Raw genomic sequence first — 23,507 nt, forward strand, 5'->3', positions numbered from 1 at the left:
GGGAAAGAGGTAAGCAGCTGTGGTGAAATCATCACTTACACTCAAGTGACATGGGGAAAAAGACCTTGTTGAAAATCAGTAGGATTTATGCTCAAAAGTCACTTAGCCATCTCTGTAGCAATTGAACCTGAAATTGATGGTATTTGCCATTACTTGGGAGCTCACAGGGTTGGGGAAAAAGAAGAGGTCATGAGATCAAGTTCACTGCTGGAGAAAACCTGAGGGAAAATTGGGCCATCTTGCAACAGGCAGAAGTGTGAGTGTAGTGCCCAAAGAGGAACATTTCAATATTAATAAAAGGCTTAAAGTAGAATTCAAGGGAGAAAAGAGGAGCATGATAAACCCCCATTTTGCAGTTGAGCAGCCATTTTTTGGCTGTGTTTTGGTGTGAGCTGCTGCTTCAGTGCACCACTTAATCCTGGCTGTGAGTCATTTGGGTCTTGAGGCATGGTGTGAGGTTCATGTTACTTAAATTAAGATGTCCACAATGAGATTGATTAGCCCAGGGACCTGAATGTTAAAGATGAAGAGCGCCTGAGTGATAGTTGTTCAGTGAGCAAGATTTTTTGGTTTACAGCCCCTGCTTCCCTAAATGCTCCTTTGACAGCTTTTTGTCAGTCATCTCATGAGTTTCTCAGGAGGGGAAAAATGGTAACAATCTGTCTCCCTGAGAAGAGAAGCAGGGAGAGAATTTATACACCAATCTCATTATTTTAATTGTAGCATGTTCAAAATCTTGTAAAACATCAGGAGCAATCAAGGAAGCCACTAGGAACCTTGAAGCAGAACAGGACAATGAGGGGAAAAAAAGGGAAGAATATGTCTTTGTACATAATCCAGCCTGAAATCAAGTAGGCTTTTGAAACCCTTCAGGTCTTTGACTACTGAGAAAGGAAGAGCTCTCTCAGGACTGGACATTAGGCATTTTGGTTCCAGTGCTTCTTGCTTTTGGTCCACTTTGCTTGCCATAGTGAAACTGTAGTCTGGGCTTATCCCCCTCCCACCCTTTAGAAGAAGCTGAGTTCAGGACTGGCAGGCTAAGCCGAAATGTGCTCATCTTTGCAGCTCCTGTGTTTGTGTCCAAGCCACGTGAGTAGCTGCTGAGACAAAGCAGAGGTAATCTGCAGGGGTGAGACATGGGCTTACAGGGCAGACGTTAACTGATGCGATAGCTGTGGCCCAAATGCTCCCAGCTCAGGCTTTGGCACTCAGTTCACAAAATATTCCTGATCCTTTTGATCAAGACCCATTAACATGCACCTAAGTAATATGTGGATGGGCATAAACTTGACAACATCCCTAAAATGAAGCAGAGCCTGATTTGAGAGACAAGAAGCAGAGTGCTTCTTCCCATGCCAAGCTGGGGCTTTCTGCTGGCGTGTTTATTTAGCATTACTCCTAAACTGGTGGATCAGATGAAAGCCAGCCAAGTGGAAGAGAGGGCCGTGCTGAAGCGAGCAGGCTGTCCTGATAATTGCAATGCTGCTAGCGTTTCTCCAGTCAGTTAATAGATTTCCCCAGGTCCTCTGTGCTAGGTGAAAATTTCCTCATTAAGAGGAATTTATTCCATTTCCTTTTATCATTTATTATTGAAGAAATGAGTGGATGGAGTTCCAAAGATGACAGGGTGAAATTTTAAACAAAAAGGAACAACAAATCAATACTGGAAGCTGAAACGGAGGCACAAGCAAGGTTCAGGAAAGGCTTGTATTGTTTATAAACTGCAAAATGTGCAGAGGACTTCAGCTTTCTGAGTAAGTGAACAGCCACTAAATGATTATGGCAGTGTGCAAAAGTCTAATCGTCTGCTTTTGTAGCTCTGAAACTTCTGACTGTCATTTTGCAAAGGTGAATGTTAGGAAAAAGTAGCGTTATAGGAGTCTGGAATCATGACCACCTAACCTTCCCCTGTTTCAGAATTTATTATAAACCAGGGAGGGAGTGTGATCTTTGGAAGACTTTTTGCTCTGTGTTTGAAAAGTAAATGATGCCCCAGGGAAGAGTGAGAGGCAGTGATATAGGACTGGGTCACGTGTTTGGGAATAGCTAGAATTGAGAAATCTTTTCTTCTCTTTTTAGTGCTGGATTTCTGGTGAGCTCTTGGAAGGGTTATTTGCACTCAAGTTTTCAGAGAGATCAGCCTAATTCCACTCTTGCTGACTTACATGTCTCCAGCAAGTCTAAAGGGCTGTCTGAGCAAAGGCAGTGGGAATGCTGGATCATAAAAATCATCATCCCTTAACCTTTGCATGTCTCAGTTCTGCTATCTGTAAGATAAGCATCACCCTACCATACTGTTTGCATGTTTCTTTATATTATTTCCATGACAGTTGAGATATCAGTGCTGAAAATTCCCCTTATTAGTAAATCGAAATTATCCAGGTATGAAGATGTGTGTCCAGTGTGTGCAGAGAGGCAGATTGATTTCCACACCAGTGCTGAGGATTTGCAGCTCTCTGATCCAGTTCCCTTCAAACGTGGTGGAGCAGTTCTGCTGGCTTGCTCTCCCTTTCCCCTTCTTCTGATTCTGCCTCCAAATCCTGGGGAGCTGCCTCAGAGGCTTTTGAAGATTTCTCCATCTCCTGGCAGATTCTGGTTTCAAGTGCTTGGAAAGCAGGACTGCTGGGTGTTTGATTCTTGCCAGTTTTCTGTGACAATATTAAATGGCAAAGCTGCTACATCCCCAGGGCTGGGCTGTCAGTTCTAACCTTCCTTGCCTTGTGGTGAGCTGGGTGCGTTTCCTCCGTATTAAGCTGCCTTCATGGCAGTGAGAAATGAGAAAACCCTTCCTGTCTAGGTGCTGCTTGAATAGAGATTCCCACCACATCATTCTATTAGCCACTTTGAAAGCTACATCTCTTATCTTTATCATGCATTGGGAGTAGCAGAAGGGAAAATGCATGGTTTCATTTCCCCTTTAGGAACTCAGCTTTTCTCTTGCACATTGGTTGTCTGGTACAAAACTGGTTATTTTTTTTTTGCATGGATTAGTAGGTGTCCTAACCTAATTTGAGCTGCTAGCCCAAGGCAGATGAATCATGTCACCAAATAATCACTGCCTCTCTTCTACCTGCCCTGCTGAGGGGGATGACGATGAATGATATTGTTATAATGAGATACAAAAAACTAAATTGAAACAAGCTGCAAATGAAGGCAATTTTCTTTCTCTGTCAGTAATCAAATGACAGCCAGCTATGTGTGTGTCTGAGGCAGAAGGGAGGGAGAACAAGGGAGTAAACTGCACTGAAACAGTCTCATTTTATTGAGGTCATCAGGTCTGCCCACTTGTACTTAGGGAATGCTGAATCTAGAAGAGAAATCTTACGTGGCTGAGTTCTTTTTAATAGCTGGTGATGCCTAGCATCTGTTTTGCCAGAGGACTGGCAGATTTTGCTTGCTGTGTTTCCTTCTGTAGAACACCCATCCATGCCTTCAGCTCTAGCATTCATGGCTTATGCAAGAAGTCCTGCCTCTGAGCTGAGATCAGAGAGTAGAAAGGGCTGAGGAGAAGCAGAGGAGTTTTGTGGTGGAGGCATCAGTGCATGGAAACCGCAGGCTTTAACCTACTGCGGTGCTGCAAAGTGGGTCTTGTTTTGGAAAGTCTTTCTACACCCAGAATTAAAACCAAAACCTCGGAAGCCCAACCTGCTGGATTAGGCAGGACTGTTTCCTTCTGACACTGGCAAAGAGCAGGATCTGCTGGAGTAAGAAGGGTGATGTGGTGGAAGGCTGTGGGGAAGATGAAGGGTGTGGGTGGTACTACTCCCTGGAGTTCCCTGAGGGCAGAGGCTGGTTGTTATCACCAGGCTGGGACATGGTGCAGAGGACAGCAGTTACCGTGAGCCTTTCCTCTCTGCAAATCCTCACTAGCTGTCTGCTGTGGTGTTGTAGGCAGGTGGAGCACTCTGTTCTCATACTGCAGGAGAAGGAGAGGTGGCATTGGGGAATTCATAGCGATGAACCCATCTGCCCAAGGACCTGAACCCAAAAATTTCTGGTCCCCAGTTGTGCTCTCAGAACAGCTGATTTGACACTTCTGTGTCTCTGACCTGTTTTACGCTAGCCTGGCTTCACCAAGGGCAGCGGAGCTGCTCTGTGCCTAAGCCAGAGTGGAAAATCCACTTTCTTTCATGCTTCAACTTCCTGACACATTCCAATAAAGTGGCCTTACTCCTCTCCTCCCACTCAAATAACATAATGCTATTTATTTAAAAATACCATCAAGCAAAGGACATAATTCAAAAGCTCTGATTTAGGAAAATTGCTTGTTTGTTAATCATTTCCCTTTTCCTGATTCAGAGCTTGCTTGCTCATAAAATATTGATTTATTGGGCAGGCAAGGATGCTCTTGGCAATGAAGATGAAAAGCAGAAGTGCTGATAAAAATACATAGACTTTTTTATGTTTTTGCAAAAGCTAAGCTTAGAAAAGGTAGCTTAGAAACAGAGACAGGCAGAAACTATAAGGGCTATAGCTGGAGTCAAAACAAAGTGGAACAAAGATACTGTGGGAGAGAAAAAAGTAGAGGGAATAAAGGGGGAATGGAGCAGATGAAAAAATCAAAAGCAAAATGGGCAAGAAACTGTTGAGCTGCAGAGATGATTGGGGAAACCAGTGCATTTGAAATAAACAGCAAAAACTAGGACTCCTGAAAAGCAAAATCAGGAGAACAAGGGTATTCGGAAGGATTGAGAGACCCTGATTGCAAACATGACAATGTTTGACCTAAAAAGGTGCCCCTGCTTTACCCTGTCTATCCCCCTCTCCCCATTTTCATAATGCAGGAAGCTGCACAAATTATATGGGGGAAAAAAGTATACTTGAGACTGTCAGAAGGGAAAACCTGTTTTGCACATGAACCTATGAAGGTCATTTCTACTATGTATCTCTGAACTCAGATGCTTTGTGAAAAGTCTGGCTGTTTCTGAAGGTAGACAGAGCATCTTCAACAACAGAAAGAAAGGTTTGTGTGGGACAAATTGTAGTGCTATGAGGCAAGTTGTCCCCCAGCTCAGCGGGGCTGGGGAGAGTTATGCCTCTGAACAGCTCATCCCAGAGCTTCAGGAGTTTCATGCCTTTGTGTGGAGTGGGCAGCTGCAATGAGAGGCGGGAGGTACAAGTGCATACCTAATTATTGATCCAGCCCAGTCTGGTGAGACCTATGTTTTAAAATTTAGACTGGGAGGAGGAATGTAAGGGAGAGAAGAGTTAAAGTTTGGGCATGGAGATGTGGGGGTGCTGAATCCAAGAAAGGAATCGCTGCAGGTCCTCTGTGGAGGCTGTAATGGTAAATGACCATACAGTTGCTGTGGATATGGTGACCTTGTGTTAGCCTGGTAGAGAATGCTGCCTGGGACATGACAACTCACTCATTCCTGTCTCAAAAATGCAAGGAAAGAAAGTGTTTCACTTCCCAGCATCAGCAGTCTGCCTGTAGACTTTACCTTATAGGTGTTTATGGGGGACAGCCAGTGCAAAAAAGATCTGTTATGTATGAGGATTGCATAGCTTAGCTGGATCTTCTTCCTTTTCTTGCCTTTATGTGAATGATCCTATAGCAAATCTATGCAGTATGGAAAACACAAGCACTCATATATCTTCTAAGTATTCCTGTAAAGCCTCATGCAGAGGTGTTTTTCTTATTTAATCCCAGTGAAACAATTCCAGAAGAGACACTGAGGAGAGCCAAACAGATCGGGTTCTCAGACAAACAGATTGGGAAATGCCTGGGGCTGACTGAAGTCCAGTGCCGGCAGCTGAGGCTGAGGAAGAATATAGAGCCCTGGGTGAAACAGGTACGTGAGAAACATTACTGTTTGTGGTGGAGGCTTCCAAGAGTGCAAGGAGCAGGAGACCTCCATATCCTTAGAAACAGCTGAGGTAAACAAAGTGGAATCCCTGGCTCTGTTAACATCCACGGGAGTTTTGACATTGACGTTAGAGGAGAACAAATTTCACCCACGTAGCTGTTACTTCTGCACTGCAGGCATCAATCTAATGACATGAACATCCCCAAAGAGAGACTCAGAATATTCTTGTTCATATTCTGTGTGGCTGAGGGAGAAACACAAGCTTTCTGGCTTCAGGAAAAGGCTGAGAATGCTGGCCTGCAATGATGTGACCATGAAAAGTGTAATATGTCTTTTTTTATTGGTAGTAACTTTTTACAGGGTAATACTTTATTTGAAGTGTGCTATTGTTATAGGTTCATTTGCTATTCATTGTGATAGCATGATCGTAATGAGCTCATCTAGTATTCATGGCAGTGTCACAGTACTTTGCTAGGTGTTCTGCAGCTGCATTTAAGGTATGTTGGTATTAAACTGCCACCAGCTGGGATTTTTTGTCCTTAAAGGGGAAAAAAAAAACTCAACCCCAAATCCTGAACATTTCTGAAAGAGCCCATCTGTATCCTCAGGCCCAATTCCAGGTGCCACATCTCCTCTGTTCCCCAGCTGCTGTTTTCCTTCTGTGTCCTCATCTGGCCCACAGAAACATGCCTGGTCTTGCACTGTGTTCTTTCAGCTGCATATGGCACTGCAGTGCTGGATTGATTTCTGTGCCAAGGTACCCTTAATAAGGTCGTTCAACTTATGCCTCCATTTTTGGCTTCAAAGCATATGTTTCTTCTTGAGCCATGAAGTACAAGTTGCAATATTAGCAACAGTAATGAGCAGCAGACACTTACACAGTGCTAATGACATAAGGTCACATTCTTCATTATTCACAAGGATTTGGACAGCCAGTGGGGATTCCTGAAAATACTTGAAGATTGGACAGATTTTTAAATGTTATAGCATGTAAAAATTCATGTCAGGACTGCTTTAATATTGTTCCCTGTTCAGTATTCTGTGTAGAAATGTTTCAGCTGTTCATTCAGGGAACTTAAGCAATTGCTCGTGACCTAGATGGACTAGTTACCATGTATAACGTGCAATAAGAAGTTGAGGCAAATAGTTTGTGAAGAGCCTATTAGGAGAATTATTCTTCTGGGCTCTCTGGTGACTAATCACATAAGAAATTGTTGAAAATTACATATAAAGGGTGGTTAAAAATCACTCTTGCTTTGTGTACCATTTAATTTTCAAAGCATGAGTTTACACTGTAACATAAATACATAGTACTTGCACTGCTGGCTGCTACTCAGCATCATCTCAAAGTGGTATTGTGTGCATGTTTATATTCAGTGTGGGAGTAAGATGGGGTCAAGAGTATAGTGTGAAGATCCCAGGTGATGCAGCTAAAGAGGACAGAAGACTTGGAGGAATGGAGATCTGTGTGGTTAATGCTGCCAAACTAGCTAGAGAATGAAGGCCTCAGGGAAAGTTCCTAGGCTGTGAAGGTGTTTTACCAAAGAGGTAAGGAGCTGAAACTTCAGCTTAGAAAGAGGTGGTAGACCTTCCTGTTGACTGAACTGCGAGTTCTGGGGGGAAGGCCAGGCGTATGTTGCGCTGCCAGCATACAACAGTTCAGATTACCTCCTTTTGAGGAAAGACACGATGGGAAAATGATAGGACAGAAATAGGAGTAGGAAAGGAAAGAGAGAAAAGAAAAACCCAAAACACTTGCATGTAAGAAAGATCTTGCACTGGACAAGTCACAATCCCTCCTCTTCTTCTCCATACAGATCGACACTCTGGCAGCAGAATACCCAGCGGTAACTAATTACCTCTACATCACATACAACGGGCAGGTAGGCACATTTGGAAACAACGGTCTCATTGCTGTCTAGTTTGATCTCTTACCTTTGTGCTGATTTATTTCTGGAGATCTTGTAAATGTCTCAGTCTCTGCAGCAATTATTTTGGATGGTGTTACCTATAATCCCCTTACAGCAGGCCTGTGACTTTCTCTTGCTTTAATATTGATCCAGTACATTTAATGTTAATGGCCCTGTGTTGTTATGATCTTGTCCTAGATCACCTGTACTTGCATCCTCAGTTGTCGTGGGTTGGCCCTGGCCAGATGCCAAGTGCCCACCAAAGCTGCTCTATCACTCCCCTCCTCAACTGGACAGGGGAGAAAATATGCAATAAAAGGCTTGTGGGTTGAGATAAGGATAGGGAGAGATCACTCACCAATTACTGTCTCGGGTAAAACAGACTCAACTTGCGGAGATTAGTTTAATTTATTACCAATAAAATGAGAGTAGACTAATGAGAAAATAAAACTAAATCTTAAAACACCTCCCCCTCACCCCTCCCTTCTTCCCAGGCTTAACTTTACTTCTGCTTTTCTTTACCTCCTCCCTGACAATGGTACAGGGGGACAGGGAATGGGGGTTTCTCTCAGTTTATCACACGTTGTTTCTGCTGCTCCTTCCTCCTCAGGGGGAGGACTCCTCACACTCTTCCCCTGCTTCAGTGTGGGGTCCCTCCCACTGGAGACAGTCCTCCATCAACTTCTCCAGTGGGGTCCTTCCCACGGGCTGCAGTTCCATGAACTGTTCCAGTGTGTGTCCCTTCCATAGGATACAGTCCTTCAGGAACGGATGGCTCAGTTCCAGCGCGGGGCCCCTGCAGGGTCACAGGTCCTGCCAGCAAACCTGCTCCAGCCTGGGCTTCTCTCTCCATGGGACCACAGGTCCTGCCAGGAGCCTGCTCCAGCACAGCCTTCCCATGGGGTCACACGAGCCTCCTTTGTGCACCTACCTGCTCTGGTATGAGGTCCTCCACAGGCTGCAGGAGCCCACCATGGAGCTCAATGGGCTGCAGGGGGACAGCCTGCTCACCATGGTCTTCACCACAGGCTGCAGGGGAATCTGCTCTGGTGCTTGGAGCACCTCCTCCCCCTCCTTGTTCTCTAACATTGGTGTCTGCAGAGTTTTCTCTCACGTATTCTCACTTCTCTCTGTCTGCAATTGCACAGGTCCCTGTTCCTTCTTAAATCTGTTACCACAGAGGCACTACCACCGTGGCTGATGGGCTCGGCCTTGGCCAGCAGCAGCTCCGCCTTGGAATCTGGTTGGCATTGACTCTGTCAGACATAGCAGAAGCTTCTAACAGCTTCTTACAGAAGCCACTCCTTAGTGCTCCCACTACCAAACCTTGCCATGCAAACCCAATACATGTGTGCACAGGTCAGGTGCTGGGAATACAGAACTCATGTTTCCCTCATCTCATCCTAGCATTCATTTTTATGTGAAATTTAACAGCTCCTTAGGCTACTTGAATAGCCAAATCAGAGGTGCTGTGTCTCCTTTGGTTTGGGTGCAGCACCACTAGTTCCAGTAGACTTGCACTTGATTTACACTACAGTAGACAGGATCAGACTTGAGCCCTGAAGGATCAGACTGTTGGATATGGGCTGAGCACCAGAAACCATTTATTCTGAAAAGCATGGAGTTTGGTGCTTTGGGGTACAGATCCTAATGACTTTTCTCCCTCCCTTCTCAGGAACACGATGTAAAATTTGATGACTGTGGAGTGATGGTGTTGGGCTGTGGACCGTATCACATAGGTAAATCTTTCTTACAGCTCTTCTGTTCTCCTTACACCCTCGAGCCTTCTTTGGATATTCTTGTGGTTCATTTGTTCCTCTTCTCATATGGTGACAAAACCCTCCAGAGCACAGTGCACAGGACATCAATTCCTAACACAAGGTTTGCCTTTTACACTTGCTTGGAGACTTCATTTCATGCCCTGGAAAAAAACAGAAGTTTATTACTTTTCACTGTTGTGATTTCCACAAAGTTTTAGGGAATTTTTTTAATCTTACCTTTTGCACACGTTAAGGTCTTGAGAACCTGATACCTTGTGTAGAAGTTTGTTGCTTCCACACCTATCTGTTTACTGCCAGCTCATGACTATGTTGTTATATACTTTGCATTTAACTACTGTAAGCATAGGTGACTATGAAAATATTTTGATATCTTCAGCTGCTTTTGTATAAACAATTCTCTGTATGCTGTTTTGTCAGCCCACTCAGATGATTATGCAGCATAAGTTTCCTCATGGCTATGAGTACTGGGTAGACAGACTGCTGCATTCTGTATATGGTGACTTTCAATTTTTATTTTTATGGATCCTTCCAAATAACTTGCAATTATTGACAAGAAAAAACCTGCTTGTTATTCAGAAATATTTTTGCTCTACAACTCACAAGTAGTGGTGATGGGTTTTGAAAGCTGAAATTTAAAACTGCATCCATTTGTTTTGCTTGGGTGGACAGGTCGCGTGCTACACTCCTGTTGCTGTTTGCAGGATGTGTCTTTTTAAACTCAGTTTCCAGTTTGAATGTTGAGATGAGTGAAATCAGGAGGAACACTCCATGATTACGCTTACTTTTTGTGAACACTTCTGCCAGTCAGCATACAGTGTAGCATAATTACAAAAAATGAACCTAAACAGGATGGCGGTGTTGTTTCATAATTTGATCGCATGTATGTGAATATGTTTTGCACTGTTCACCTAAAACTCCTAATTGCTTAGATTAGCATACAGGTCTGATCTTGGTCTTACCTGTTCTCTAGCTTTGATTACATCAAGACAATCTTTGGGAGGGGCTGCAACTAAATAAAGGCTGCTAAAGGAAACCATTACTTGCACCTCTAAAAGCATTTTTTTTTTTTTCTAGGTGCAATAACCAAGTTGTTTTTTTTTTTAATTTTTTGTTATCCTTTGAAGGCAAGTAAACAGTGTGCTTTCCTCTGTGCTTTCAGAATTGCGATCATAATTCAGTGGGATCAATGTAGTGTTCCCTGTGGATTTACATTCACAAAACAGGAAGGTCAGAAAGGGCAAAATTATTTGGATGGAAGTTAAACATGAGCGTGTGACCTTACTATTTGTTTTTAACCAAGTTTCTTGTTTCCTTTATGAAAACTGAGCTTCAGAAAAACAACCTTCTGAATTTTATTTGAAAATACTTTGTAATATGTTACAGGAAAGTCTTGAATATGTTGACAGTTTTGCAAAGAATTAAAATTACTTGGGGAAGTATAAGGTATTTTCAAAAGTCATGCTATGTTCTGTATTTAAAAATAAAATTACTCAAAGGGAAGTGTCTTTTTTTGTTGTTTTCTTAGTCTTATTAACTAATATGCCAAATAGAAATATGATGTGAATCGGTACAGTTGCACTCTCTGGAGCTTCAGAGAAGCTTTGCCGCACCTTTCATGCACATATAAAGGCCTCTGGCTCACTGAGAGCCTGAGCTGTAGTGTGTGACCTGTGCCCCCGTGGGGGTATTGCTCAGATATTCAAGGCAATGCTTGCTTTTTGCTTGCTGCCAGGAGAGTATCCCCTCTCCTGGGAGGGGAATTGTTTGTGGGAAAGTCAGCCCTGAAATCAGTATAAATAAGCTATTCCGTCAAGTGCGTGGAACAGCAGGGTGCTCTGTAAGTTTTAAAGTCTGCACGTATATTTAACATGATTGAAACCTGAAAGTGAGTTCAAAAACATGCCTGTGTTGATGTAGTAATTATCTTCTGAGGAGCAGTGTCTGGTTATGTTACAACAGTCATTAGTAATATTACTAATTATGTGCTGTCTTCCCTTTTCCCACTGTTTGGACGTGACCATTACTGGATGTGGCTGGATGTCACTTACAAGTGTTCAGCTGTTTTCCAAGTTGGTATCTAAAGCAGTGAGATGGGGACTCCAGATGACCATTGTGTCCCAGAGTTGAGGTTCTTATGTGTATAAGAATGCCTGAATAATGAAAGTGGGATAGAATAAGTGAAAGAGCACCTGGTGACCCTTTTGGGAAACATCCTGTTTCAGATTCAGTTTCCCTTTCTTTTCTGTGAGGTTTTAGCTGAGGCTTAGGCACGTTTTGTGGTTCCTCTTTGACAGAAGTAGGGACATAAATGGTGTGCCTGTCAGTGAGTGACCTGTGACAGCCATCTGTTTGTGACTAGGTGATGGAGGCAGCAATTAAGCACAGCCTGAACTCCAATGTATCTCATCACACAATTATGTATAAAAAGAATGATGTCAGTGGCTAACAATCATGTAATGACTGTGAACACATCATGATGAGGCCGAGGTTTTCTTGTAGACTGTAAGCATAACCCTTTAAATGTGTTTTTTAGTATGCATCATTCTGTGTTTATGGTACTCCTCTTGGATGTTTGAGTGTAGAAATTTATGGGACAGTAGCTGTTAGCACAAGTCTGGGCTCCAGCGTTGTCTGCAGTGTTGCCCAACTCCCAAGTCCTGCAGCTTACCCAAGACCAAGCACGATGTCCTGGTCCTCCTCACCCGAGCACCAGGTGACTCTCTCTGTGCCTCTTTACTCTAGAGCTGGCTGCAGTGCTTACTCAGGGTTCAGGACAGTAGGACATGCTTGCCCCACAGTGTTGCCATAGTCAGTGTGGCCCTTAAACCAAGATAAAAGGATCACAGAGTGGCTCTAGAAGTGTTGTTCCACCAATTTGCCTTATCTAGAGTCAGAGCACAGAAAGGTCAAACCCACTGAGTTGTAATTTTTCTGTTATTAGGTTAGCAATACTCTGCTCTTCTGGAAGGTAAAAAACCACTTCAGTCTTTTAGTTTAGTTTAGTTTAGTTTTAGTTTAGTACCACATCTGTACAAATGCTTTATGTTTCCTGGAGTCAACAGCGCTGTCTTATTATAATGGGCACTCATTTTGGTCATCTGTGAGCTTCTGCCTCTTAAGTTTATCTCAAAGCACATTGGGAGCCAGTAGTAGCTGGATGGGCAGCAAGAGGAGACCTGAGTGTTGATGAGCGCAGGATGACAGACATATTAGAGAGGCCTGTCACTCCTGAGCTGCTGAGCCAACTTTCCTGTTTTGCTTGGAGGCTCATGTCTGTGGGTGGTTAGTTTCCATAGGAGGACAATTAGATTTCTTGCTCTGAACTGACAGGAGGCAATGCTGGGATTTTTTTATTTTTATTTTTTAAACTTGAATGCTGAGAATACCTGTTTGTGTTTTCTTCTCTGCATCTTTCCTTTCCTTGCCCACTTTTCTGTCTCCTGGCAGGCAGCAGCGTGGAGTTTGACTGGTGTGCTGTTTCGAGCATCCGCACACTGCGTCAGCTTGGCAACAAGACCGTTGTAGTGAATTGCAACCCGGAGACAGTGAGCACAGATTTTGATGAGTGTGACAGACTGTACTTTGAGGAGCTGTCATTGGAAAGGATCCTGGACATCTACCAATATGAGGTAAAGAAAAGCAGAAGCACAATAAAAAGCCATGAAGCAAACCAAACTTTTCAAAATTCATGTCACTAGGTTGCTTTGGCAGAGCAGCAGCTGGGGGCGAGGGGGGAGAGCTTGCTAGCAAAAGCTGTTTGGTTTGGATCCTGATGTTGCATTTTACACATCATTGATGTTCCTAGCAGACTGCTCAATAATGAATGCCAAATAAATATTAAATTATTTTGCAAGATGCCATATTGTGCAATATTTACAAGCAGATTTAATTTGCTGCACAGTCATTTGTCGCACAAATTGTTCTGCCCTTGCAGTGCTGAGCTTCAGCACTTAAGCATATCCTTGACTTTAAGCACAAGTACTCCCCCTGAAGCAGTAGAACAAGTTATGTGCATAACACTAACATGTGCTCAAGAATGTGCAGTCTTGGCCTTGCAATACGGTGGCAGTGTGGTGGATGTGGTCCAGCAGGCAGGTCAGGAAGGGGCATTGGAGTTGCCATCAAACCAAAATATGTTCCAGTTCCTGATGCAGACATTGCACTTGTCTGCCTGGAGTTTTCAAGTGTTCAGAAGCACTGATACTAAGAGATGGGGAAGAGTCCCAGGCAGATTTCATAATGGGAAGCTGTGTAATGTAAACAATTGGTACCAGTATGGAAAATGTTGGTTTCTAACTGGTAACATGCTCATCTTGGATTTGTGGCTGAGGCTTTCAAAGGTGCTTACAGCAATTTCATCTCCCTTGAAATTCAGTGCTAGTTGGCCACGTAACTTGCTGAAGCCACTTTGCAGAACCCACTTCATGTTAAACTTGGCACTTTTCCCCAGTATATGACGATTTGAACTCATCTCCTTTGTAAACAGATGCAAGTTTCTAAAATGGTTTTATAATTTGGCTATGTTTTGATCATTCCCAAATTTGGAACCAAGCAAAAGCACATCAGAACCCAAGTCCTAGTCTCTAGGTTCTGTTGTTAAACCATTTGCAAAATACTGTCTAGGACCATTTTTAGATTGCACGTTTATACTTCCCTATTTGTACGTGTTGTTTTACTTCTTTAAATTTTCATAAAATCAGAAGCTGTTACTGGAAAGCATAGATTTAAGACAGGCCAAAAGACTCTGGTGGCTCTCTGGCATCTTAAAGGCTGACTTTTGAATGCTTTAGGATTATCCATGAGGCTCAGCTCTATAAGCATTGAACTCTTGTTTTCTTAAGCAAAACTGAACTTCTGAACTTGGGGCGTAGAGGAAACTGGTGTGACAGTTTGTCAGACAAATAACACTGATGAAACACAGCATCTAATTACTGCAGGATCAAATAGAAGCTAGAGATAGGTGATGAGGGAACAACTACTCATTTAAACATGTAGTGTTAGTAATTAGCAAGTTGGGTAAGAAAAAGATGTGAAAAGAATAATGCAATCATATTGAAACTTGCATTATCCTGCTTGTCACAGCAGGGCTTGGAGCGTTTGATGGGAGGCGTTGCAGATCTCAAGGTCTAATAGCAGCATCCTGTGGTACACAGAGCTGAAGGGGAAAAATGCTCTTGGCAATTTCCCTGGCTCAGCCAGCCATGCTAATCAGCTGGACTGTACTCATGCTTCTGGGCATGTTTTTAGCCTGCCCTGCTTGTGAAGTAAACCAAACGGTGATTGTTAGAGGAGAGAGAGCAGGGAGGAGGCAGCATGAGCTGAAGTGGTGGGAATAAAAAGGGGGAGGAGATGCTGGGAGTTTACCGAGGATTAGGGTAGTCTGACTTGGGGATGGAAACAGTGTTTGCTCTGGAGGTGTTAAAGCCATCAAGGTCTGAGCCTCAACATCCAAAGTTAGGGTTATGCTATCTAATGAATCTCAAGATTAATAATAAATTAGCTGTTTCAGAACACTTTTTCTTACATAGTGACAACAGGGAATGAGATCATTATGCCTAATTTGCAAGTAGGGAAACTGACTCTTCAAGGAGTAGGGAAACTGCAGAGAGTCATGTGAAAGGACACAGGCAGACCTGGGGACAGACTCCAGACCTCTAGCAGAGTATAGTCTAAAATATGTTATTTGCTATATGATCAAGTTAAAAGTTTAGATTCTGATTCTGAGATCCCTCACCAATCCCACAGCTAGCCATCTCTCCCAGCTTCATATACAAAGCATGAGTAGTACTGATCTTTTAAGCTCTCCTGCTTATTAGCCTCCTCTAGTATTCCAGTGGACAATGAACAGTGGCAAATAGTCTGAGAAGTCATGGATCATTGGAAAACGGTAGGTAAAACCATCAGCAAACAATGCACACAACTCTTTGCCCTCAGTAGAGGTGACACATCAGTTCCCTAAATGATGTTAGGATTAGCAGCAAGCCTTGGGCAACTATTAAGCTTAAATAAATAGGTGCACTGACTGTTCCGTTTTTCTGATTAGACAAATTAGGCTAGATTGAGGAGTGAGGTTACCACGAGACTGAGGGGGCTGAAACCTGCCTACCAAGAGCTGCTCACAGCTTTGCATGGTCCTATCCCAGGGACATACTCAATTGTCCCTTCTCTTTCTTTCTCTTTTTTCCCTCCCTTCCCAGTTGACATTGACAGCTGCTCTGACTCACCAGAGACTGAGCTCTGCACAACAGAGCTGTGCTTTGGAGGGAAGTTTAATTTACTGTGAATGTGCAACGTTAGGTGATAGTGTATGAGGACAATAATTTAAAAAAAAAAAAATAATCCTTCCCTCGGATTTATTGGCTTTTTGTTTCCAGAGAAGATGTTCCCTTTTTATTTTAATATCTATCTGCTTGAGGGCCTCTTCTGATTCCTTTTCAGTTTCTAGGATCATTCTGAAACAATTCATAAAACTAAAGGAGGCTCTTAGGTACAGATTTAATGGTCTAACTTGTTTTCAAACTCAGGGAGAAAGAAAACCCAACTCTATTACTAATGACATAAAAGCAAGGTAGTAATAAAAAGAATGATTTTTGTTATAAAGGGAAAAATAATTCTCTCCAGGCTTCTTTCACTAGATTATGTATAGCATATATTTTAAAGATACCTAATGGCAAGGATGTTATTCATTTTCTTTATAATTAAAATACAGCTGATGACAAAGGGTTATGCAATGGATTCCATTTCTGTCTGCCCACATTTCTCACTGGAACAGTCCTGTTCCCTGCAGGGCAGTGGGCTGCTCTTTGGGCAAGAACATGCTTTGGGAAATAATGGCAGAATTTTAAAGGAAGAAGTAAGCAGTGGCTGGGTCTCAATTTATGGTTCTTTTTGAGTAAAAATTAGTATATGATTCTTTGCTATCTGATTGAATAAGCCATCTCTTCTGTCTCCTTAGGGCTGGAGTCCTTAACACCATCTCAACTTTGATGTAGGTAGTATTTAGATTTTAGAGGCTCAGTGACTGGAATTGTTTTAAAGGAAGAAATAAGCGGCAGCTGAAGAGCAGCTGTTAGCCAGGACATTCACATTTCAAATATGGTAGCAAAGCTAGGTGGACTTGTTATCAAACAGGAACCATTCTGTTCTTCTGCAGGAAGAGGTTTGCTTTATTCACTGTCTGGTTCTTGTCCGTGTGGGACGATAAGGGGTCCAGGGGCTAGACATATGTTCTGTGTTGTGCATGGGTCTGGAAGCAGTTAGAAACACATTTTTCTTATGAGTTGGACATGGTAAGCTCTGATGTCATGAGATAACCTCATGTGAGAGCAAAACAGTCTCTGTCCTCATTCCACCCTCCACTAATGAGGCATTTTTCACTCCCTGTCCTAAGCTCTTTCAGATAGTTGCTGTTGGCCAGCAGCAGCCTGTCATCCCATAAATGACTGCATGGTGAAAAGGAAAAAAAATTATCTCCAGCACTGTATATTAGCAGCAAATAACGATCTTGTAGACGTTGGGATAATAAGTGCTGCCTAAATGCCAGACATTTTTAGTGGCTTTTTGTTATGGTAGGAAATTAACCACATAAAAGTTGAGTAGGGTATGTACTGGCATTTATCATCTGTTTTTTCTTTGTCACTTCTAGTCCATCTGCTCTCAGCTTACAGATCTGCCACTCTAAATCCCTTTAAATCCCTCATTAAGTTGTTCCTCTTCCAGGAAGGCCAGTGGGGCTAACCTTCTTCAGGAAAAACACACATTTTAATTAAAAGAACATTGATACTCTAAAAGATAGAGCCAAACCATGGATCACTTGATTTATGTTTCTTATATGTTAGAGGTGGGTAAAACTATGTAAAACACACTTGGTTCAAAAGAGTCCTTTGCTACAGCTGTACTGTGGGCCTGATTCTCCTTTGGGCAAAGTTTCACCAGCTTTTAATTTGGAAGTAGAGTGCCCATTATTTAATTACCCTCAATTATTACACCATCTAAACGTAATTCATATCCTCATAATTGGTACAGGTACTCTACGGCCTTTTTTTACTATTGAAAATTTTCACACCAGACTAGACTGTACTTTAAAGCATTAGGGGTTCTATGTTAAAAAAAATGCCCATATTTGCACCTGAAGAAGGATGTGTGTTTTCAAATGAGCTCACCTGTCTCTTGTTATTTGCCATTTATTATTTCCTCACTTAAAATGTTGTGGTCGCCCAGTGACGAACATGAAATGTGCCGGTGTGGCTGGAGGATGCTGTGCCTCCTGTCCTGCATCATCTGCTTCTGGAGTGGAAGCACTTGCAAATAACCTGCGTAGAAATGAGCATATATGACAGTTTGGCTGAAATACTTGTTACTATCAAATGTGCTACCAGAAATGAGGAGCTAGTCAGGAGTAATGAGGATGAATGAAAATAAAGGGCTAAAGTGTATCCAGAGTAATTCACCACCACGGGCTGTAGACTCTGCTTTGCTTTGGTATCTGGGGCTAGGAAAGGATGTTTGCTTAGTAAATAACAACAGCCCAAAACCAAACCAAAACAAAACCCCAAACAAACAAAAAATAAAACTCCAAACAAAAAAATCAAACCAGTACAAAAAAAAAAAACACAGGAGGGAGACCTGACCCCACCGAGTGCAGTTTTGCGTTCCCTTGTGGGGTGTGAGGCTCATGCGTGTCAGCTCAGTGCTTATGCTCACTGGGAAAGCAGAAGCACCTAAATATGATGTGAAAACAAGGTAACAGTCTGTGGTTCAAGCAGAAGTTAAAATCTTGGCTTGATGTGAAAAGGCATGTGAACACTGAAGATCTCTTTGGTTTCCTGGGCAATTTGACCTCAAGTTACTGCTGTCTGTTGAGTAGTATCAAGCAGGACATTGCTGTTTTAGAGAGGCTACGCACTCTGAATTACACTTTGTAGCCTGAGTGCCTCTGGATCAGCACAATTATGATCTGTCTTTGCTCATAGCAACCTGAAAAGTGGTGTAATCTAAATATTGGATTCCTTGTTATAACAGCTCTTAATGTTAAGCTAACTTGGACATGACTGTGCTCCTTTCTCTCTGCCAACAGGGTTGCAGTGGTTGCATTATTTCTGTAGGCGGGCAGATTCCCAATAACTTGGCAGTGCCACTGCACCAGAGTGGAGTGAAGATCCTTGGCACAAATCCTTTGCAGATTGATCGGGCAGAAGATCGCTCCGTATTCTCGGCTGTTCTGGATGAGCTTCACGTGGCCCAGGCTCCCTGGAAGGCAGTCAGCACACTGGTAGGTTGGGATGTGCATCTGGGAACACTGAATTGGCTGGGTGTTGTTATCAGCGTCTGCTCAGGGGGGACCAACTTACTGATACATTTCAAGATTCCAAAGACATTTGACACTTTTTTTACTGCTGATGTTGAAGAACTTTTTGTTCCCTGTAGAGTGATGCTGTAGCATTACTGGGAGTGGGATGGAAACTGGAAGGGAAGTGTCTTTAAATCACCTTTACACAACATGGGGTGTATACTCGGCAAAAATTACCACCGCTGTCAGGCTACTCTAGTTTATCCTGCTGGACTTGAAAACTGTTCTAGCAGGTGGAGATTGCAAAGGAACAAAGATGTGTTGGCACTGCTTTTTTTTTCCTGGTGAAGCTCTATGGACAGGAAAGGTCTGAAGTTGACAACTCTGGAACCAAGAAGTCATGTATGACATTGAACCCAGGCTGTAGTCCCCTACTTCTCATCCCCCCTCTGCCAATTTGAATGGCTAGTAAATGCAAATGCAGTTAGAGTTGAAATTTTGGTGAGACTTTAAAGTATTTTCTTGTTCACGGCATGTTTTTCTTCCCTTTCTTCAGAGAGATGCAGTTGAATTTGCAAGCTCTGTGAGATACCCATGTTTGCTGAGGCCTTCCTACGTTCTGAGGTAAGGCTCAACCATCAGAGTTCATCAAGTCAGAGATATGAACTACAAAAGCCTCTTTGAGACAAGGGAGAGTGATTTCAGGGGATGTGTGGAAAACACTGTGCTAGGTGCATGTGGCATAAAGCTGCCCAAACCCATAAAGGAAGCCAATGGATCCCTTATGTCCATCAGGCACAGATCAAAGGTAATCATCATAAGAATGTCCGTTTAGCTGCATTACCCTTTTCATATCTCAAGGCCAAAAACATGAGCCATCTGCGATATTCCTTGAGGCTCCTGAGACTACTACCTGTACAATTAAGCCAGAAGATTGTTTGCCACCAGGAAAAACAGAAGGGAACATGCTGGGGCCATTTATTGGGGCTGACATCTGTTTTCAGAAAATGACAGCGCATCTTTTGAATTCAGATTCTTATTTGTTAAGCTTCTCTGCTTACAGGCATGTTTTATGTCCCTATGCTGTGGCAGCTGCTTCTCTTTAAATAGACTTTGTACAGAGCCACACATTTCCAACAGCTAGACTTTCTGAAGAAGTTACACCAGTGCATACACACAGCAAACTCAACACGTTCTGAATGATCACTCTTCTCTGCGAGGCGTTTCTTCATAGCTGGATGAGCAGGCACAGAGAGGCAGTGTACTGGGCACAGTTTACAAGTGAAAATAAATTGGAGATAGGATCCTTTTCATATGAAAAAGAGACACATATCAAAATGAAGAGGCACAGTATTCATTTTCAGTGGAGGAAAAAAAATCTTTTTATGTAAAACGAAGAAAAGGAGAATGATTTCGTGTATTTTCAGTCCTCAAGGAAATATCCTTTAGAAGAGACTGCTGAATGTGACTTTTCTATCCAGTTTCTAAAGCGTGCAGTGGGATTGTGAAGCAAAGTTAAAAAACAGCACTCAGATCAGGACCATAAGTTAGAAGCTGCTCCTGATGTAACTCTCCAGATTTCTAGGGAACACTTCTTTTACCCTGTTGTTTCCATCTGTATTAAGCAGAGGCCCTTTCTGTTGTAAGTATTTGCTTAAGGGTGTTTGGACAGGTTAGAAGGACTTCAAGGAGAAAGATGAAACTGGAGGATGTAAAATTTGAGGAACAGAAAATGAAAAGCCCTGGCACAGCACACTGTCTGGCCTCTATTTGCAGAACAGCAGCAGGTCCACAGCTAGACTTCTTCATCCTTTGAACAGATACGGCCTTTAATATTTGCCAGTTGCCTTGGAAAACTAAACACATTTTCCTACTGATTATGTGCTGTGTGCGCTAGCTCACTTCTTCAGTGGTGCAGCTGACATAGGTCCATGGATTTAATTGAACTCTATTGATTTACATCAGCTGAAGAGGTAGTCTGGTAAGTATAATCACCTAGGTACTTGTGTCTGTTTATCTTAGGCTGAACTGACTGATTTTGTGGGATAGATGCTTCCTCCACTTTTTCCCACAGCCTCTGTGGACTTGCCAACCAAAGCAAAGGGGAAGCTGAAGATCAATGGTGGAAGTTACCATTGTAACATCTTTTTTAAAAGATTATTGTCTTTAAAAGGGACCTGAATCTGGACTTTGAAAAGGACTCTGGACCCATGTTCTTCCAAATCCTGCTCTCTGATATTCCTGAGAGCTACATTTCAAAGCAGCTTTCAGATACACTATCTGTATCTGCTGTGCTCCTCTTTTAAGGTCTAAGACATTGAGAGGTGCACAGCAAAATGGCCAGCAAAGAACAGCCCGTTTTCATCTCCATTCACACTGTCACACTGTCACCAATGGCCTCTGTGTTCCCAGCTTCATCTGTCCCTGATGAGCAATTGGGCTGACGTGAGCAAAGCCTCTGTTTTGTCCTGAGCTCACAGCTAACCTGCACATGCAGTGAAAGTCTGGGTCCTTAGTGGGGCTCTCTCGCTGGCTATCCATCTCTTCCAGCTTAGGGGAAGCTTTAGAGGTTTGGGTCAGAAAGGGGATATGGCAGCAGTGCTACACAACTGTGGTTTTTTATTTGATTCTTCATTGTGGTTCTGGAGGTCACCTATCTTCTCTGGGAAGTATAATGGAGGTTCATTAGGCATCACTCTGCCTTTCTTTCAGTTAGGAGTGGAGCAAGGAGCTTGAGTGAGCAGCTTGCTCGGCTATTTTGTCATACAAAGGTGGTTGGCAGCCCTGTGCTATGGTGTCTTAATGCTCTAATATCTCCCTTGAAGTCATGAGGGAAGCTGACCTGTTTCCTTTTCTTTGCCATTCTCACAGTGGGTCTGCAATGAACGTAGTTTTCACTGAAGAGGAAATGAAGAAGTTCTTAGCAGAAGCCACCAGAGTCTCTCAGGTACTAATCTTTGCCCTGACACTGCTTTTTATTTTTGTGTTTGCTGTATTTGTCTCACCTCTACTGTGTTTTCCATCTCTTTGTTTCTGCACTGCATCTTCCTCACTCTTTCCCTTCCTTGTTTGGGGAGGAGCCAGTGAAATTAGAGTTTGACCCCTTAGTTTGTTCCCTGATGGGCAGACAGTGGGAGCCTGTATAAGCATCCTTACTGATACTGCCAAGATGCCTGGATGGAGCAGGGATGGCAGTTAGCTCTTGTACCCAGGCATCCATTTCTGACCAGTTAATTATATAAATAGATGTAGGGTCGTGGGCTGTGACACTTCCTACTCCATCCAAGCTTGCTAGTAGCAGGTTATGCCAACTGGCATAGAACTGATAGCATCTTTCGCTCAGTTTCTGAACTGTTTTGCCTGGCTTCTTTGGATAACTGGCATATTCTCTATCTTCTCTCTCACCAATGACCTTTTTTTAAAAAAAAAAAAAACAACAAACACACACAATTTTTTTAACCCTTTTAAATGCAGGGACATTTCCAACATTTTGCTATGATATTTAACTCTCCAAATCATTGTACTGAATTCCATTGAATTCCATTTTCTTCTGATACAAAGCAGGACTGCTGCCTGCCTACTGTTAATCCAGTGGGATTATTGATCTGCAGAGTATGTAATGCAGAAGATGAAAGCTCTGGCTTCTGTTTTAAATGTTTTTCAAAAGCTAATTTGGGGATTTTTTTGAAGTATCTTTTTTTCTAGCCAAGGGAAAGGTTTGGTCTAGTACACTGAAATTTAAAAAAGAAAAATCTGAGCAATTTCTTAAAGACATGAATTCTTCAGGACACAGTAAACAACTCAAAGCCTGCATTTCTTCTATAACTTCTATCAGTGTTATTGTACAAGTTATGTTTGGAGAGATGAGAATATGGCAGGAGGAGAAAGTTAAATGGTCAGCGTTGAATTAAGAACATACAGAATTTGAAGTCTGACCTTTCAACAGTCTCCGACTTTGGTTTTGTCTTTTGGTCTGTTTTCTTCTGAGGGTTTTTCCCCTTTTTTTGAATGATCACTGTTCAGAACAATACTGTAGCACCATAAACACTGCTGTCAAGGGAATCTTGGAGTTAAAAATAAATGAGTCAAAAAGGAACTCTGAAAACACAACTGGCTATGGAAGCCAGACACATTACTGCTTACTCAGAGGATTTCTTAGGTGGTTAAAGCTTTAACAAGAATAAAACCATGCAGTTTTTTAAGTATATGAAGCAAATTATGCAAGTTCAGCATTTTAGTAAGAAAAAAATGAATGAAATGGAGATACCTTGCAAAGTAATAGTATCCTGAAGGACAGGTTAGTGTGGAGGCAAGCAGACCACTTATTATCATCTTTGAACAACTTTAAGGGGATTTGTGAAAGCGGAGGAGCACCACTGTTACTTCCATCAGAAGAAATTAGGTAACTAATTCTCAAAAGACTACAGGGTCAGCCTGTGGTAGAAAGCTGTGGTGGTCACAGCTTGATTGACTTGAATTAGGCAATAATGTTCTTCATAGCTGAGAGGTCTCATCCCTGGTACAGGATGCCCTCCTGGGAGTTGGAGTTGTAGAGTCTTGGCAATATGCGATGTGTTACTAGGGGAAAGAGGGGATGGTCCCATGGGAGCCTTTTGGTGTCCAGTTCTGCTACACTAACAAGGCACTGACGCTTGCTGCAAACATGACCATGAGTCTTTGGGTGCTCTTGGCCCTGATCCTGCAGAGACTTACACTA

General features: G+C 42.7%; 1 protein-coding gene across 1 annotated transcript in view; it reads left to right on the plus strand.

Moving 5' to 3' along the window:
* The window catches only part of CPS1 (carbamoyl-phosphate synthase 1), a gene marked incomplete at its 5' end in the record, with an annotated part of 61,823 nt that overhangs the window by 18,732 nt on the left and 19,584 nt on the right, over positions 1–23,507 (plus strand). The window contains 7 exons of the mRNA XM_010176748.1: positions 5,654–5,795; positions 7,628–7,693; positions 9,396–9,459; positions 12,949–13,130; positions 18,578–18,772; positions 19,347–19,414; positions 21,662–21,737. Coding sequence (XP_010175050.1) covers positions 5,654–5,795; positions 7,628–7,693; positions 9,396–9,459; positions 12,949–13,130; positions 18,578–18,772; positions 19,347–19,414; positions 21,662–21,737 — 793 coding nt within the window. The remainder of the gene's footprint in view (positions 1–5,653; positions 5,796–7,627; positions 7,694–9,395; positions 9,460–12,948; positions 13,131–18,577; positions 18,773–19,346; positions 19,415–21,661; positions 21,738–23,507) is intronic.

Source organism: Antrostomus carolinensis, unplaced genomic scaffold, assembly GCF_000700745.2.
Source record: "Antrostomus carolinensis isolate BGI_N321 unplaced genomic scaffold, ASM70074v2 scaffold5711, whole genome shotgun sequence".
NCBI classification, from domain to species: Eukaryota; Metazoa; Chordata; class Aves; order Caprimulgiformes; family Caprimulgidae; genus Antrostomus; species Antrostomus carolinensis.